Source organism: Melanotaenia boesemani, chromosome 8 (genome assembly GCF_017639745.1).
Source record: "Melanotaenia boesemani isolate fMelBoe1 chromosome 8, fMelBoe1.pri, whole genome shotgun sequence".
Lineage (NCBI taxonomy): Eukaryota > Metazoa > Chordata > Actinopteri > Atheriniformes > Melanotaeniidae > Melanotaenia > Melanotaenia boesemani.
In genome coordinates, this window is record NC_055689.1 from 4,596,054 (window position 1) to 4,611,324 (window position 15,271).

The 15,271-nt window shown below is 40.0% G+C and overlaps 1 protein-coding gene across 1 annotated transcript; it reads right to left on the reverse strand.

Moving 5' to 3' along the window:
- Positions 1-5,319: 5,319 nt before the first annotated feature.
- On the reverse strand, positions 5,320-12,388 carry LOC121644606 (neuromedin-U receptor 1-like). Its single transcript, XM_041992675.1, has 4 exons — positions 12,126-12,388; positions 7,785-8,508; positions 7,373-7,606; positions 5,320-5,887 (listed from the first exon to the last, which is right to left on the reverse strand). The coding sequence occupies exons 2-4, from the start codon at positions 8,470-8,472 to the stop codon at positions 5,586-5,588; spliced, it is 1,224 nt and encodes a 407-aa protein (XP_041848609.1). The 5' UTR covers positions 8,473-8,508; positions 12,126-12,388; the 3' UTR covers positions 5,320-5,585.
- Positions 12,389-15,271: the final 2,883 nt, after the last annotated feature.

Below are 15,271 nucleotides of genomic sequence, written 5' to 3' on the forward strand. Positions count from 1 at the left end.
CTCACTTTGGACTTCGGCAGATAAGTTTCTTTGAAAAACTTATATTTCGTAGTGACACTTAATATTCCTACATTTGACATTTGATTTGATTGACACTCCCGATCAGAAGGATGAACCCCTACATACTGACTTTTAAAATTGTTTGCATCAACCTTTGGGATTTTTTTGGGAAAACTGGGATGAAATACAACAAGAGCGTTTAGACTAAGGTCGCTTTGAAACTGTCACTGTGGTTCCTGCAGTGGGTCCATGTTTGTCCATTTATGGACACTTCTAGATCCAAATGAGACCAAAATGCTCAAATTTCAGGCTTTATAATAGTTCATAGATCAATGAATGATGTCATAAAGGCTACTTGCATTTATAAAAAATTATTTCAGTCCATCAACTTGTTCTGAAGTTGCTTCAAGTGTGAAATATAATAGCTAGCCCAACTGTGTCATAGATGGGCTAAAAAATAATGATACAGTTAGTCAGTTACTGTCTCTTCCTGCATGAAGGAAACTTAAAGCACTGTTCTGGTGCAGCACCAAACATACCAGATCTAATTTTAATACATCCAATCAACGATGTATTCATCACCTTTTCTTTTCTAGTCTTTTTTCCCCTCAATTTCTTTTTATGTTAGAGGGGTCTTTGAGTAGTCAGACCATCAACTTCGATCTACATCCTCACAAGATTTAATGTCATCTTATTAAGAAACACTTCACGTCATCCTCTTGACAGGAAATCACATCTTCCCCTCTGAACTGTCATGTCTCTTACGCACTTTTGCACACGTCCCTAAAAATCACTTTAGTGTCAAAAGAACATTGTATAACAGCAGGAGACTCATCACAGGCTGCTTTAATAGAAGTGGTCTACAATTTTACCACTGCAACAACTTACACTATTTTATAAAAGTAAATCCTACATTCTTCTATATGTTGAAGAAAAACATGATGATAATGAATCTGAATCACTTTTCCAAGTGTGACAGATTTAATTAAACAAAAAATTTAAAACTAAAATTTAATTAGACCAAAGAATGTGCCGTTCTTCCCTCCCACAGCTCCTGCTGAGCATCAGATCAACTTTTTATTGTTTCCTGCTCTGGGGTTTTATGGCTTTCAGTTTGTAAAAATGTTTGGTGATCCATGAAATGAAACATTAAACTTCTCATTTGAGATGATCTGTTCTTTAATTTCACAGTCTCCACGTTCTGCTCCACACTTCTTCGTAGTTCAGTGATGCTGTCTGCTGGAGTGAGCGCCATGACTACGGTGATACTGTGATGCAGGTGAGCCATGTTACAGTGATGGGGCTGTGGATAGATAGCTGTTCATTAGTGCTGGTGTGGTTCTCTGATAACACTGCCATTAAAATAACATTTATTAGTACTTAACTGCTGGTTTATTTATCACATTCTGCTTCATCACCTAATCTGTTTTTTTAAATCTTTTTAATAAAATTGACCCCCTGACTTCATCTTCCTCTTAATAATCAGCTCCTCAAAACCAACATCTCCATCCGTGCAAATGATTTTTCTGCATCATGCTTTCTGATGAAAAGGTGTTCGACTCTTGGGCTTGCCTTGTTAGTCAAGCTGTTTAGACAGCTCTTTTCATGCTCACAACGAAGACATTTGTGTTTCTGGAGCACATTATGCTTGTTTCAAACCAAATAATAAAACCAGTAAACTACATCTGCTGGCACATTCAGAAACAGCTTTCACATAGAGCCCCAATTCTAGATGAGTTGGGACGCTGTGTAAAATGCACCAGGCTCATCAACCCGTTTTTTTGTTTTTTTTTTCCACAGTAGAACATAAACAACTTATCTGATGTGATTTTGTGGAAAATATTGTCTCATTTTGAACTTCAAAAAAGTTGGAACAGCAGCAACAAAAGGCTGGAAAAGTAAATGGCACAAATTCAAAACAACTGGAGGAACACTTGACAACTTATTCGGTTAATTGACGGTTCAGTAACATGATTGGGTGTAAAAGGAGCATTTCAGAGAGGTAGAGTCTCCTAGATGGACAGATGTACAGCGGTTCACCAATCTGAGGCATACTAAATAAAAATTGGAAAACAATTTCAGAAAAATGTTCCTCATCTTAAAATTGAGAAGAATTTTAAGATCCCACCATTTATAATGTATAACATTACTAAAGTATTCAGTGAATCAGAAGGAACCTCTGTGCGCATGGGACAAGGCCAAATGTGAAAACTGGATGCTGGTGATCTTGGGGTCCTCAGACAGCACTGCATTAAACCGGACATTATTTTCTACTGGAAACCACGGCAATAGGCTCAGGAAGACTTCTAGAAATCACTGTCTGTGAACACAGTTAACCCTGAAATCCACAAATGCAGGTTAAAGCTCCATCATGCAAAGAAGAAGCCAGATGTGAACATGATCCAGAAACACTGCCGTCTTCTCTGGACTAAAGCTCATTAAAATGATCTGAGACAAACAGGGAAAACTGTTTTGTGGTCAGATGGATGAAAATGTGAAATTATTTCTGGAAAACATGGACACTGTGTCCTGCAGACTAAAGAGAAGAGGGAGCATCCAGCTTGTTATCAGTGGACAGGTGAAAAGCTGCATCTCTGATGGGATGGGGCTGCATTAGTGTCTATGGCGTGGGCAGCTTCCACATCTGTGAAGCTCCATCAATGCTGAAAAGTACATGGAGGTTTTAGAGCAACATCTGCTCCATCCAGACAACGTCTCTTTCAGGGAAGACCTTGCAGATTTCAGCAAGACGATGCTGAACCACATCCTGCATCCATCACAGCAGCATGGCTTCACAGGAGAAGAGTCCAGCTGCTGAATGGCCTGCCTGCAGTCCAGACCTTTCACCAATACACAACATCTGGAGCATCATGGAAGCAAGAATCCAGCAACCAAGGTCCAGGACTGTTGAGCAGCTAGAATCCTGCATCAGACCAGAATGGGACAACATTCCTCTCCTAAAACTCCAGCAACTGATCTCCTCACTTCCCAGATGTTTCTAGACATGTTGTCTAGAAATGATGCTACACCATGCTGAACATCAGTCTGGAACTACTTTATACAGCACCTGGCCATGTCTCCAGACTGAGCTTAAACCTGTTGCCACTTTCCACTGCTAGATGGCAGACATGTAAATTTGCTTCAAGAATCAGCCGCGGCGGTTAATGATCACCACATCACCCAAAGCCAAAACAACAGCTTTGTACGGATGTGTAGCTGCCATCAGGGGAAAAAATGAACAAACTGATAAAATTTTTATAATTTGCATTTTCACAAATAGAATAAAGGTTTCAGATATCAGAAACAAAGTTTTAATGAACAGAAATTATGCTTATGATATTTAATTCCAGGTTTAAAGAGTCCAAGTATCACCATTTCAGATCAGGACTGTACCGACGTTGCGTTGTCATCCATTGTTATGCTAGAATGCACAATTTATGGTGGTTAATAGTAGTGTGGAGTCTGTATGAAAATGTAGGCAGTAACTGTTACAAGACCTCATGTAATCCAAACAAGTTGAAGTTCATCTTCTTTATTTTCAGTTTAGCATTCACAGAAAAATGAATGTATTCAATAAACACGTTCATTTGCACATCTGCTGACAGATATACTACAGCGTTTTTAGTGGTTTTGTGTGGATGCACACATTTCTTGAAACAACTCTATCTTTATGGAAAACTTCTTAAAAAAATTGGTTCCATCTCCATGTGGTTGAAGCCTAATGCATTAAAAATGTCAAGTACTTTGCAGGTTGGTCACTCCATGCAAAGCTAAGCATGATAAAGCTAACGTCTCATGCATTACAGGTGCTTTAGCAAGGCTGTAAACTGAAAGATCTATGGATGTCATATTAATTAGGCAAGACAATTAACCATAAATCTGAGGTGGAAATCAACACCTTCCTGGTGCAAGAAAAAGAATTGCAAAAGGTGTTAAAAGAGAGAGAGAGAGAGAGAGAGAGAGAGAGAGAGAGAGAGCGAGAAACAACAACACATCACAGTTAGTTATCTCTTTTTTTCTCAATTTCACTGTCCCTAATCAGAACGGTCCTCAAACCATTACATCAAATAATCACTCGCATACACCAAACATGACTGCCCAATACAATCACCAATAAAACCACTAAGGAAATAAAACCCACAAAAATTAAATACAAAAGGAAAACAATACCCAAAATAATCCTTCAATAATTAAAATACCCAAAATAAAAACACTAAAAAAGAAAAAAAAGACAACAGAAAAAAATTATTATTCATTAAAATAATTAAAAATAAACAAGATAACCTGCAGCTATTTAAAAATCTTTTATTTCACCAAAGTATATATAATGACTAAAGAAATTAAAAGGAAACTTTTAACAATAAAACATTTCCCTTACAGTTTATATTACAAACTCAACTAAATCTGCAGTAGACTTGGTTATATTTTATGTATTTGACTAAAACTCACATAATTCAAAGAGTTAAAACTAAAACTAAAAGACAATCTAGTCATAAGACTTTGTCTAAAACTAAGTAAAAATTTCTGTCTAAATCATCACTGTTGACATTCACAGCAGCCACTTTGAATCTGAATCCGTTTGCTTGGAAAGTCCGCTACAAATACAAGGAAATGTCTGCCTCCTGAACCCAAACGGGGAGCAGGTTCCACAGGGAGGGGTCTGATAGTCTTTACAGTGTGTGGTCTTTAAAAAATGGCTCATGGTCCGACGTGGAATGACAACGAGGTGAACGTGCTGATATTAAGTCAGAGGAAAACACGAGAACTGCTGGTAAGCAGCACCACCAGCGCCACTTCTGGTGAGAATGGGAACACGTTTTTGAACAGGTTTGGCTCGTTGGACTAAAGTGTGTCTTGAATGCAATCTCACATTGGAAGAATGAACCCCTCACCAGGAAGGTGTCCAGGAGCCACCTTATTTGGACCCTCTCGATGCTCTACTTGGAGCCCTTTTTAGATATCCAAGCTTCTCACTCTATCTCTGAGGAAGAGCGCGGACACGCTGCAGAGGAAACTCATTTCGGACACTTGTATCTGCAACCTCATTCTTTCAGTCACTCCCCACAGCTCATGATCACAGGTGAGAGTAGGAACGTAGATCGACCTGCAAATTGAGAGCTTTTGGCTCAGCTCCTTCTCAGTGAATGACCGATGCAGAGTCTGCATCACTGCGGATGCTGCGCCGCTCTGCCTTTCAACATCCTACTCCATTCTTAGCATATTTCCTACTTCATAAATAAAAGTCATAACTACCAAGAGGAGGAAATCCTTTGTTTTGTGTACTAAATGTCTCTGGAATTCCTAAATACAGACAGTTAAGGAACAAATGAAAGGAGAAAACTTTATTAAGAGTCTTATAAATATATCTTGCCAACAGAACGGCTCTCATGCCTGTCATATAATAAAAATTTCTCCAGTCTGCTTTGTTGGCAGGATTAAAAACCTTTATAGTTTTAATGACAATGGTGGTCATTCCAGATTTCCATACATAAGTTCAGTCTGATCATTAAGGTATGAATGAACCTCCATGTCCCCCGTTAGATGCATTTTGACACTGTCTTTTTAAGGCCTAGATAATGTTAAGTCTAATTGGCATTTGGCATTTTTTTGTTGGAGGTGGTGCATTGAATCATCTGTAGGCGGGAGCGTGTTTGCCAACTTTTAGAGCAACACGTGATAAGACTGAACATTTCCCTGAACCTGGTCGACATGAGGTTGTAGAGGATGGGGTTGACTGCAGAGCTCAGATAGAAGCAGACGCCTGACACGATGTGGACGTTCTCGAAGATCTTGAGGTGCTGCACAGACGACATGTCGATGTAGCTCCAAATCAGGCGGTCCACGTGGAAGGGAGCCCAGCAAAGGCCGAAGACGACCACCAACACACCTGAAGCACATGGAACAGTCGCTTTCAACTCAACAATCGTAGTTTATCCACACAAACATGGATAGTTTACAAATGCAAAATCACATTTATTCATTGATCAAATCAAATTTTATTTCTGGAGCGCACATGCACAAAGCAACACAAAGCAATTAAAAAACACACACCCCATTGTAGTCTCTGTGTCACACGCGCACACACACACACACACACACACACACACACACAAACACACACAGAAACAAAGCGCATGTACACCCCCCACCTAATGCTACCCCATTCTGCACATTGATGGTGAGCAAATGGAGAGATGAGCTAAATGTTTAGACAGATCTGAGTTTAAAGAAAAGGTTAAATAATAAATGAATCAGAACTAATGCTGTATTGTAACTGAGAATTTTCTATAATTAAATGAAGACAAAACTGAGATTATTCTGTTTGGTAGCAAAGAGAAGAGGGTCAGCATTGGTAAACACCTGGAGACTCTGGCTCTTAAAATCACCAACCAAGTTCATAACCTGGGAGTGTTGATAGACTCAGATCTGACTTTCAGCAGCCACATCAAAGCTTCACTAAGAAGCTTTTTACCAGCTCAGAAACATCAACAGAATTAAAAGTTTAGTCTCCCAGAAAGACCAAGAGAAACTCATCCATGCATTCATCTCCAGTAGACTGGATTACTGTAATGGTCTTTTAACAGGACTTCCTAAAAAGAGCATTAAACATCTGCAGCTCATCCAGAACGCTGCTGCTAGAGTTTTAACCAGGACTAAGAGATCTGAACACATCACACCAGTTTAGAAATCTTTACACTGGTTTCCAGTCAGTCACTGAATAGATTAGTGTTTACAAATCCCAGAAAGGTTCAGACCCGGAATACATCTGTGATACTCAACATCTATTTTTCATAAATTAGCAGAAAGGTAGAATCTAACATTTTATGAATCTGTGTGCTCAATAACACATCGCAAAAGCTCAGTTCTTCAGTACAGTCTGCCACTAGCTCTATATCTATCTGAGTAAGTACATTTTATATAGCACTTTTCACAGGTTAGAAGTCACAAAGAGCAAAGAACAAAAACAATCACATGTAAGTCCATAAAAATACAGGAGATAAAACCTAAATCTTTAGTCTGGAAGGTGTTCCTAAAAAAAACTGGTTTCAGTGCCTCAAGTGCACTGAACAGTTCTATAATCTTAGCTTGTCTCGGGTGACTGAGCTGCTCAAACAATCCCTAAGAGTGAGGCCAGCTGCCCTTCAGAAGAAGCTTACTTCAGCCATTTATATTTACAGTGTAATTGTTTAGGTCAGGATGCAGAGTTAATGAGCATGACCTGAGGGTTGGGACATGGATCGGCTGTCAAAGCAACAGTTTTCAGAAGGGCAACAGTAAAAATAGAATTACTTCAAATGACATTGAGGAGCAGTTATTTCCCTTTCCTTAACCTTAAACTAGAATAAAACAAAAACACAGAAATAAAACTCACAGAGCATTTTGGTGACTTGCACAGTACGCTTGCTGAGTTTCTGCTTGTGAGACTTGGAAACACTTTCAGGTTCGAAGCAACGATCTGTACCAACTACGGTAATCACTCTCTCCCTGTGTAGCTCCAAGCCAATAAGGAAGTAGAGAATGCTAATGATCAACATGGGGAGGACGAAGAAGGCCAGCATGGAGATCAGGATGATTAAGCTGTACATCCAGGTTGGTCTGACCACATCTGAGGATAGAGATAAAACAGATTTAAATCCTAATATGATCAAATCCCTGCAAAAAATAGTTGTGCCTGTTTAACATTAGCATGTTAGCATGTGGATATTATTACTCCTTATAGAGCTGCTTGTAGATCTCTTGTGGAAATGTGCAAGGATAAAATAAAAAAAAAATTCTGTACGTACGGCAGATAGCTGACCGGGGAAACTTCCGCCCAAACCATGGAGGCAACACCACAATCCCGTGCAAGCTGGTGTTCGGCACAGCGCAGAGCATGGACAGCCCCCACAACATGAAGATCACCCTCTTGACATGAGCACGTGTGGTCATGAGTTTGACTTTGAGGGGATGCATGACTGCCACGTAGCGCTCCACACTAAGTGCTGTGACATTAAGGATGGAGGCAAAGCAGACGGCTTCAAACAGGAAAATTTTGAAGTAGCAGCCCCCCTCCCCAAGCAAGAAGGGGTAGTTCTGCTGCATCTCATAGAGCTCTAACGGCATGCCTATCAATAGCACCAGCATGTCTGACACGGCCAAGCTCAGCAAGTAATAGTTGGTAGGTGTCTGCATCACCTTATAGCGCAAGATGACTGCACAGGTCAAGAAGTTGCCCAGGACACCCACGATGAAGATAATGACGTAGGTTATACAGACTGGGAGAAACTTTGGGGACTTGGGAGGCCCCAGATGCATCGTTAGGTACTCCTCCTCGCTCAAGCACATTTCCTTCACGTCTTCTTCAGAAGCATTAGCCAAAACCCAGGAGATATTCATCCCACACATCACAGCGGCCTCGGGGCAGCCGATGTCGCTGAAAACTGTGGCACCAGTTGTGATAAGAGCTGCAAGAGAGCAGTTCCGCACCGGCATCCTGGTGAGTCAAGGTAGGTTTCTCAGCAATAAAATCTAAAGGAAAAATTGATAAGGTTCATTATAAAAGGGAAGGCAACAGATTTATTTATTAATCTGAAGCAGCACTGTGTGATGTTTTTATTTGGGTACCTGGGAGGAGCTGATGAGGAAGCTAAATTAAGCTTTTGAGCTAATTTTCACACAACCCAGGCCTAAAAACTTAAATAGCAGTTCCTTCATTGCTTCACTTTAGTTTTATTTATTTAGCTTACTGTCACTGTCTTCTCATCTCAAGAATGTCTATGTTGCTATGGCTTTTTATGGTTTATTTTTTCTTGTAGTTGAACAGCCATGAGATGATGTTGAACAGTATCAGTGTGGAAAATACCACCCTTTGGAGCAGCAATTTGGATAATTTCCTACTTTGGTTTAAGAAATGCCTCATTAAGATGTTCACATATTGGTTGTGAGTTATTGGTGGAGAAATGTCAGCTTAGCCCCTCTTCAAGTGCCTACACATTTTATACCAGTTTTGTGGAATTAGCCAGTCCTCAAGAATTTCCGATGTTTCGATCGCTATCACTGCAAACTCAGCCAATCCTTGTGAATTCTGGACATTCTTGCAATAATGTCCAAAAACCACAACTTTAATCAAACTTTGACAAGTTACTAGATATAAATATGTGATAAACTACTTTCATGTGTCTGATTATAAACAAACAGATAGATGTGAGGAAAATGTGCTGCTTTTGTCAAGGACCATGCAGCCATCCCAGCCTTATGGATGAACATGGACTTCCATGGACCTTCCATGACTCACTGAATCATATCTCAGTTCAAAACATACTCATAATCATAACTGGTGTTAGTAAAATACACCAATGTTAAATAGTACAGGTCATGTTTATTAGCCTACCCTAAGTCAGAAGCAGTCACAGTAGCCTGGGCCCAACAGCTGTTTTTATCAAAGTTTTCCACAGTAGCGTCCTACTGACTCATTCAATAATCATATATGAGCAGCACGGGTGGCTTCATGGATCCAATAATTAAAGAGCAGCACCGCCATGCACGGACGGCTACAGAACGAATCAATGCATAATCACCTTAAACAGTAGAGAAATATGTTTGAAAATTTTAATGTAATAAAATAAGTAAGTTTACAAAACATATATATATATATATATATATATTCCAATTTACAACACATCAGAACTCCTATGGAAAATTAAATTAAACATACCTTGGAAGTGGACTGTTGTGTTAATCCTTAAATAAGACTTGTTACAGGCTATGTTTTTCCACATCTACTGGCTCATGTAACTGTGGCTTTCCCAGCAGATAATCAACCTGGATACTGAGGTGCTCTTTCTTTTATGATGTTGCATTTTGGGGTCACTAGATGGAAGTGTTGCAACTAAAATGCATCCAGCTGTTTCTCCTTGCAGCTGGAGTTGCATGGATGATGGTATAGAGAAACTGAAAAAAAAAATACTGTATATTTGGCTTGTAAATGTTCTTGTGTGTAGTTAGTTTTAAGAAGTGATGTGTCCGTATTTTGGAAATAGATTCAACACAAGGCCCTTAAATGCAAAGTTGGCCAGAAGCCAACCTGTATAGCAAGAAATGTGCAGTCTTGAGTGTCCAACGTCAAGTGAATCAAACTGCCATGAAAAGTGTCTAAATATATTTACATGTTTCCATTTTTATGGCTTTTGATCCCACTTCCCTAGCACAAAGCTCAAAGCCATAATTTATAATAATAATAATGGATTAGATTTATATAGCGCTTTTCAAGGCACCCAAAGCGCTTTACATTGTGAATCCATTATTCATCCACTCCTCACTCATACCTGGTGATGGTAAGCTACGTGCGTAGCCACAGCTGCCCTGGGGCAAGCTGATGGTAACGTGGCTGCCAGTCTGCTCCTACGGCCTCTCCGACCATCACCGAACATTCATACACCAGCGATGCCAACACTGGAGGCAAGGAGGGTTAAGTGTCTTGCCTTAAGGACACAACGACGGATGACTGCGGGAGCGGGAATCGAACCTCCGACCTTCCGATCATTGGACGACCTGCTCTACCGCCTGAGCCACTGCCGCCCCCCTCTTATCCCCTTATCTGACACCTTTAGTTTTGTCATCCTAAAACACTTTGTCTCTAGTTTGTTTTTTGTCAAAAAAAAAAAGAAAAAAAGAAACAGGAATTCATATCCTGCTTCCTCTATTAAAAACAACACTGCAATAAATAAATAAATATGTTTATATTTAGTGTAGCAACAAACTTCCCAGACTACATATAAGCATCTTTCTTTTCTTTTCCTTAATTTTAAGGGAGTTGAACATTATGTTACTGCGTTAGCAGGGCTCCAGACTGCGACCAAATGGTCGCATTTTGCATCTAAAATGTGAGAATGTGTGAATTTTTCATCTACTCTAATCTACTACATTGATGGTCTTTTTCTTGTAGTAGTTATAATTTAATTTATTTTGTCGCTAACAAACATCTGTTCCCTTCTTCTGCCCAGTAAATCACAGTTTTGCGCAAATTAGCTCATGGTTTGCAGACTCAAACCAACTTTAATACGAGAAAAGGAGACGAACACCAATTTATTTCCAACTTAGCATCAGTTAAAAAAAAATAAATAAAAAAAATAAAATAAACACGGTCTGAGGGTCCTTCAAGTTCTGTGAATTGGGACAGTACCTCACGCACCGCGATGACGTATGTGGGACACACCTAGCCTCAGACCGTGTTTTTTTTTTTTACTGTTGGTGCTGCCGGCCCGTGTCCAATGAGTAATTTTAGAGGTTTAAGTGATTCAACGTCCTGTGTTGCTGTTATGGGAAATTCTTGTAGACTGGGTAGGCTGTCCCATTTCACCAACGTTAAGCGGACTTTGAAGTGTGTAGACTACGGAGGACACTCTGAAGTCTACGTAGTCTGCACACTTCGAAGTGTGCAGACCCTGAATTGGGACACACACTTTGTTGCTATATTTAGCATTTTCAGACCCCTCTAGCGACTTTTTTAAAAAAGCAACTAATGACAAATGTAGCGAGTTTTTCTTGTATTATTGTAGACTTTTGGAGACTGACGTGAATGAACGTAGTTTATTTCTCCCTTTGATGCTCAGTGGACATAATGGTTGACTTGATCAGAAAAATGGGGTAGATCCGATAGAAATGAGAGGCAGAGAACTCCATCTTTCTCTTCAATATCTTTGAGTACGTTGAAAGTCAGTCTTTTGATAAAATGCTATATTAAATAATCTGCTTTCTCGAACAAGCTTTATTATGTACATTAGGATAATTGTGTTTGTCATATTAAAAAAAATCTGTTACTGTGAGTATTTCACCTTTTCTTAGCAGCTGACTGTGTTCATACCTGAATGTTTCAGCTTAATAAATAAATGCTAAAATTGTTGGACATGACTCCTTATGCTGACTCAGCTGTAGAGTATTATCATGTTTACCTTTATGTTTACTTCTCCAGTGAAAGATAAAGCTTACGATTAACAATGTTCACACAATGTTGTTTTGTTAAAAATATTTGTTGAGCTTTTTTGTTTGTATTCCCAAACTGGATTTGTATATCCATCAAACATGAAGCCGAACCATCAAGATTACTTAAAACAGGTAGAGAAACAAAAAGAAAAGAAAAAACTCACCTGCAGCCTGAAGTCTTGATCCACTTCTTATTTACAAAATGAATAATTTCTGAGAAGAAGACTCATGATCAGGTTTCTCAGCATCCTGGACTCTGGATCTGGTCTTTGATGTTCCAGTGTGTCACAGCTGCCTCTGCTTCCCGTACTTGACAGCCAGTGTTCACTCCACCTCTTTCTATCTCTCTCTCTTTCTCACCAAAGCCTCTCACTCGCGTCCTCCACTATTAGCTGTTTTTTCATCTCTCTCCTCCAGCTCATATTTACACCTTTCTTTTCTCTGTATCTTTTTGGAGCACACACACTTAGACCTTCATTAACTTAAACCGGAGGATAGATGACTTGTCATCCTCTATTTATTACTGTTATCCATGAAAGAGCACGAACGGTGCCAGAGTGGAAATTAAGGTTGAGATTGTTGTGGACCTGAAACATGTGGCCTGAGTGTGTTTGCTGCTGTGTATGCAGTGTATACATTTCTTTTTTAAAATACACCCTTATACACATTCAGGCAGTCAGGGTCAAAGCTTTTATGTTCACGTCAGTCTTAAACGGAGAGAAATTAGACTCATAGTTACAAATGTATATTATACAAATGTACAAAACAATTCGTGGAACTTTAAATCCTTTAATCTCAATTAATTGAGTACAATACTTTAACGTATGCATACATGAATAACTGCATGAAGATTCTTGTTTGCATGAAGATTTTTACCCTCATTTTTAAAAAGCTTCCTATACAGACTCTTCTTACTGTCTCACAGCTCCTCTGTTCCACAATTAAATGCAGGGTCTAAGTGCTATTGGAAAGCTGGGTCATCTGGATTTTGATTCGATTTATTTTAAAGTGGGATGGACACTTTCTGTGGAGACAAAATAGTTCATCAGCAGTTTGAAGAGGAAAATGATCACATCTGTGAGGTTGAGGGTGAAAATCTGGATGTCCAGCGGTGGCGAACAGGTGGCCTGGGGCGACTCACTGGACAACACCTTTAACAAAAGAACCACAGACAGACTTGACATTGTATTGAAAAACTTTTTTTTTTCGTCTTAGCCTGGACAAGGGTTTCACAAGCTCTCTTTCGTTGTTTGACAGCCTCCTTCTGGCCAGAGCCTCCTCTTCTGCCTTGGTTCTTGTGGATGGCTGGCAGTTGAACACCCTCTGTCTTTCCATCGCCTTCAAGGTTTCCTGCTTTCTTAAGGCTTTGTCCTTGCTTCCAGCCCACAGGATGTTTTGGCACTTTTGATCTACTGGCCCATACTTTATGTCTACTCTGTTAAACAGACGTAAGTGGGATGGCAGGTAAGTGACGCTAATGCTGTAGGTGACGTAGTTCCGGTGAGACGGCAGATTCAAACTAGGCGCGCCCAAACATTTATACATTCATTCAATTGTATTTTGTGCCAGTCTAATCAAAATATTCTTTAAAGTAGGAAAATAGTGTCTTTAAAAGGTACACTCTGGAGCACAGCAGGGAGGATTTGGCCAGCCTGACAGATTTTATAGATCGTTGTCACGACAGAATCATCATGGGAAAACCAAACAACACGCCAATCCCCTCCACCTCATCTAAGTCCAAGAGACAGCGAAATGAGGATTCACCTGGAGCTATTTCACCACCAGGGAACGACTCAACAGATGTTCTGATCTCTATAGATAAGAAACTCAGTAGTTTTGATGCACGTTTGAGCCTGGTAGAAATTCTCCACAAGGAGTTCCAGGCGCTACGTGAATCACTAGAATTCAGCCAGAAGCAGGTGGAAACTCTGGCTGTAGAAAATGCTGGTCTCAGAGAGTCGGTAAGATCCCTCACCGAGGGCTTGACCCGTCTCTCGGTGGAAAATAAGAAGATTAAGGAAACGGTGATCGATCTGCAGGTGCGGAGCATGAGGGAGAACCTGGTATTTGCAGGGATTTCAGAGCAGACGGAGGAGGACCCCGAGACCACGGTGAAAAACTTCATCAAAACCCACCTGAAGCTCCCGGAGGAAACGATGAAAAACATCTCCTTTCACAGAGTCCATCGGCTCGGCGGGAGGAAACCCGGGTCCAGCAGACCAAGACCCATAGTAGCCAAGTTCGTCAGCTTCAAACAGAAGGAGCAGGTGAAGAACCAGGGCCGCGAACTGAAGGGAACGAACTTTGGAGTAAACGACCAATATCCGAGAGAGATTCTGGACCGACGGAGAGTCCTGTTTCCCATCAGGAGGAAATCTATCACTGAAGGCGCTCGCGCTATCATCGCTGTGGATAAATTATTTATTAATGGACAGCTGTACCGCGACCCGGACATCACTCCGTGGCTCTACTGACTTGGTATGTGCTTTAATTTTCCTGTTTTCTCAGTAGATCATGTTATATCCATAAAACCCCCATAAAAGATAATTTAGTTAACAGTAAATCCACTGCCCGTCTCCACTACACTGATCTCAACACAGATGCGTTTTTTAAATTACTTTTTTTCTTTGGCACTGTCGCTCTTTTCACTCTTTACACTTCTTCTCTCCGACCCTTTAACGGTTAACGGTAACACTTGTCATTATATTATATACACATCAGCACTTTTCATGATTCACTGGAACGCACACAGAACAGCACAAGCGCACATACATCTCTGTCACAACCAACAGGCACATACACATGCATGCGGAGAAGCAGTGGGATGCACGCACACACGCTTCAGTAATATGCATATAGCCTCATTTCTGTGGTTGGTTCATGAACGAACTCACATTTGTCACTTGGAATGTGCGTGGAGCTGGCACAGGGGAAAAGAGGTTAAAAATTTTTAATCGTTTGCAAGAAATGAAAGCAGATATAATATTACTCCATGAAACTCATTTATCAAACTCAACAATAGATCTTCTCTCAACAACTCAGTTTCCACACGTGTATTCAGCTTGTTATAATTCTAGGCAAAGAGAAGCAGCAACTCTTATTAATAGAAGGTTAAATTTTGACATAGATAATACAATCATAGATCCAGAAGGCAGATTTATAATAATTACATTATCTATTAAAAATGTTAAGTTATGTATCGCAAATATATCTGGTCCAAATGTTGATGATCCCTCCTTCTTTCACTCCCTCTTCGCCTCTATGGTCACTCAGATAACACATTAATTATAGGAGGTAATTTTAACATTAT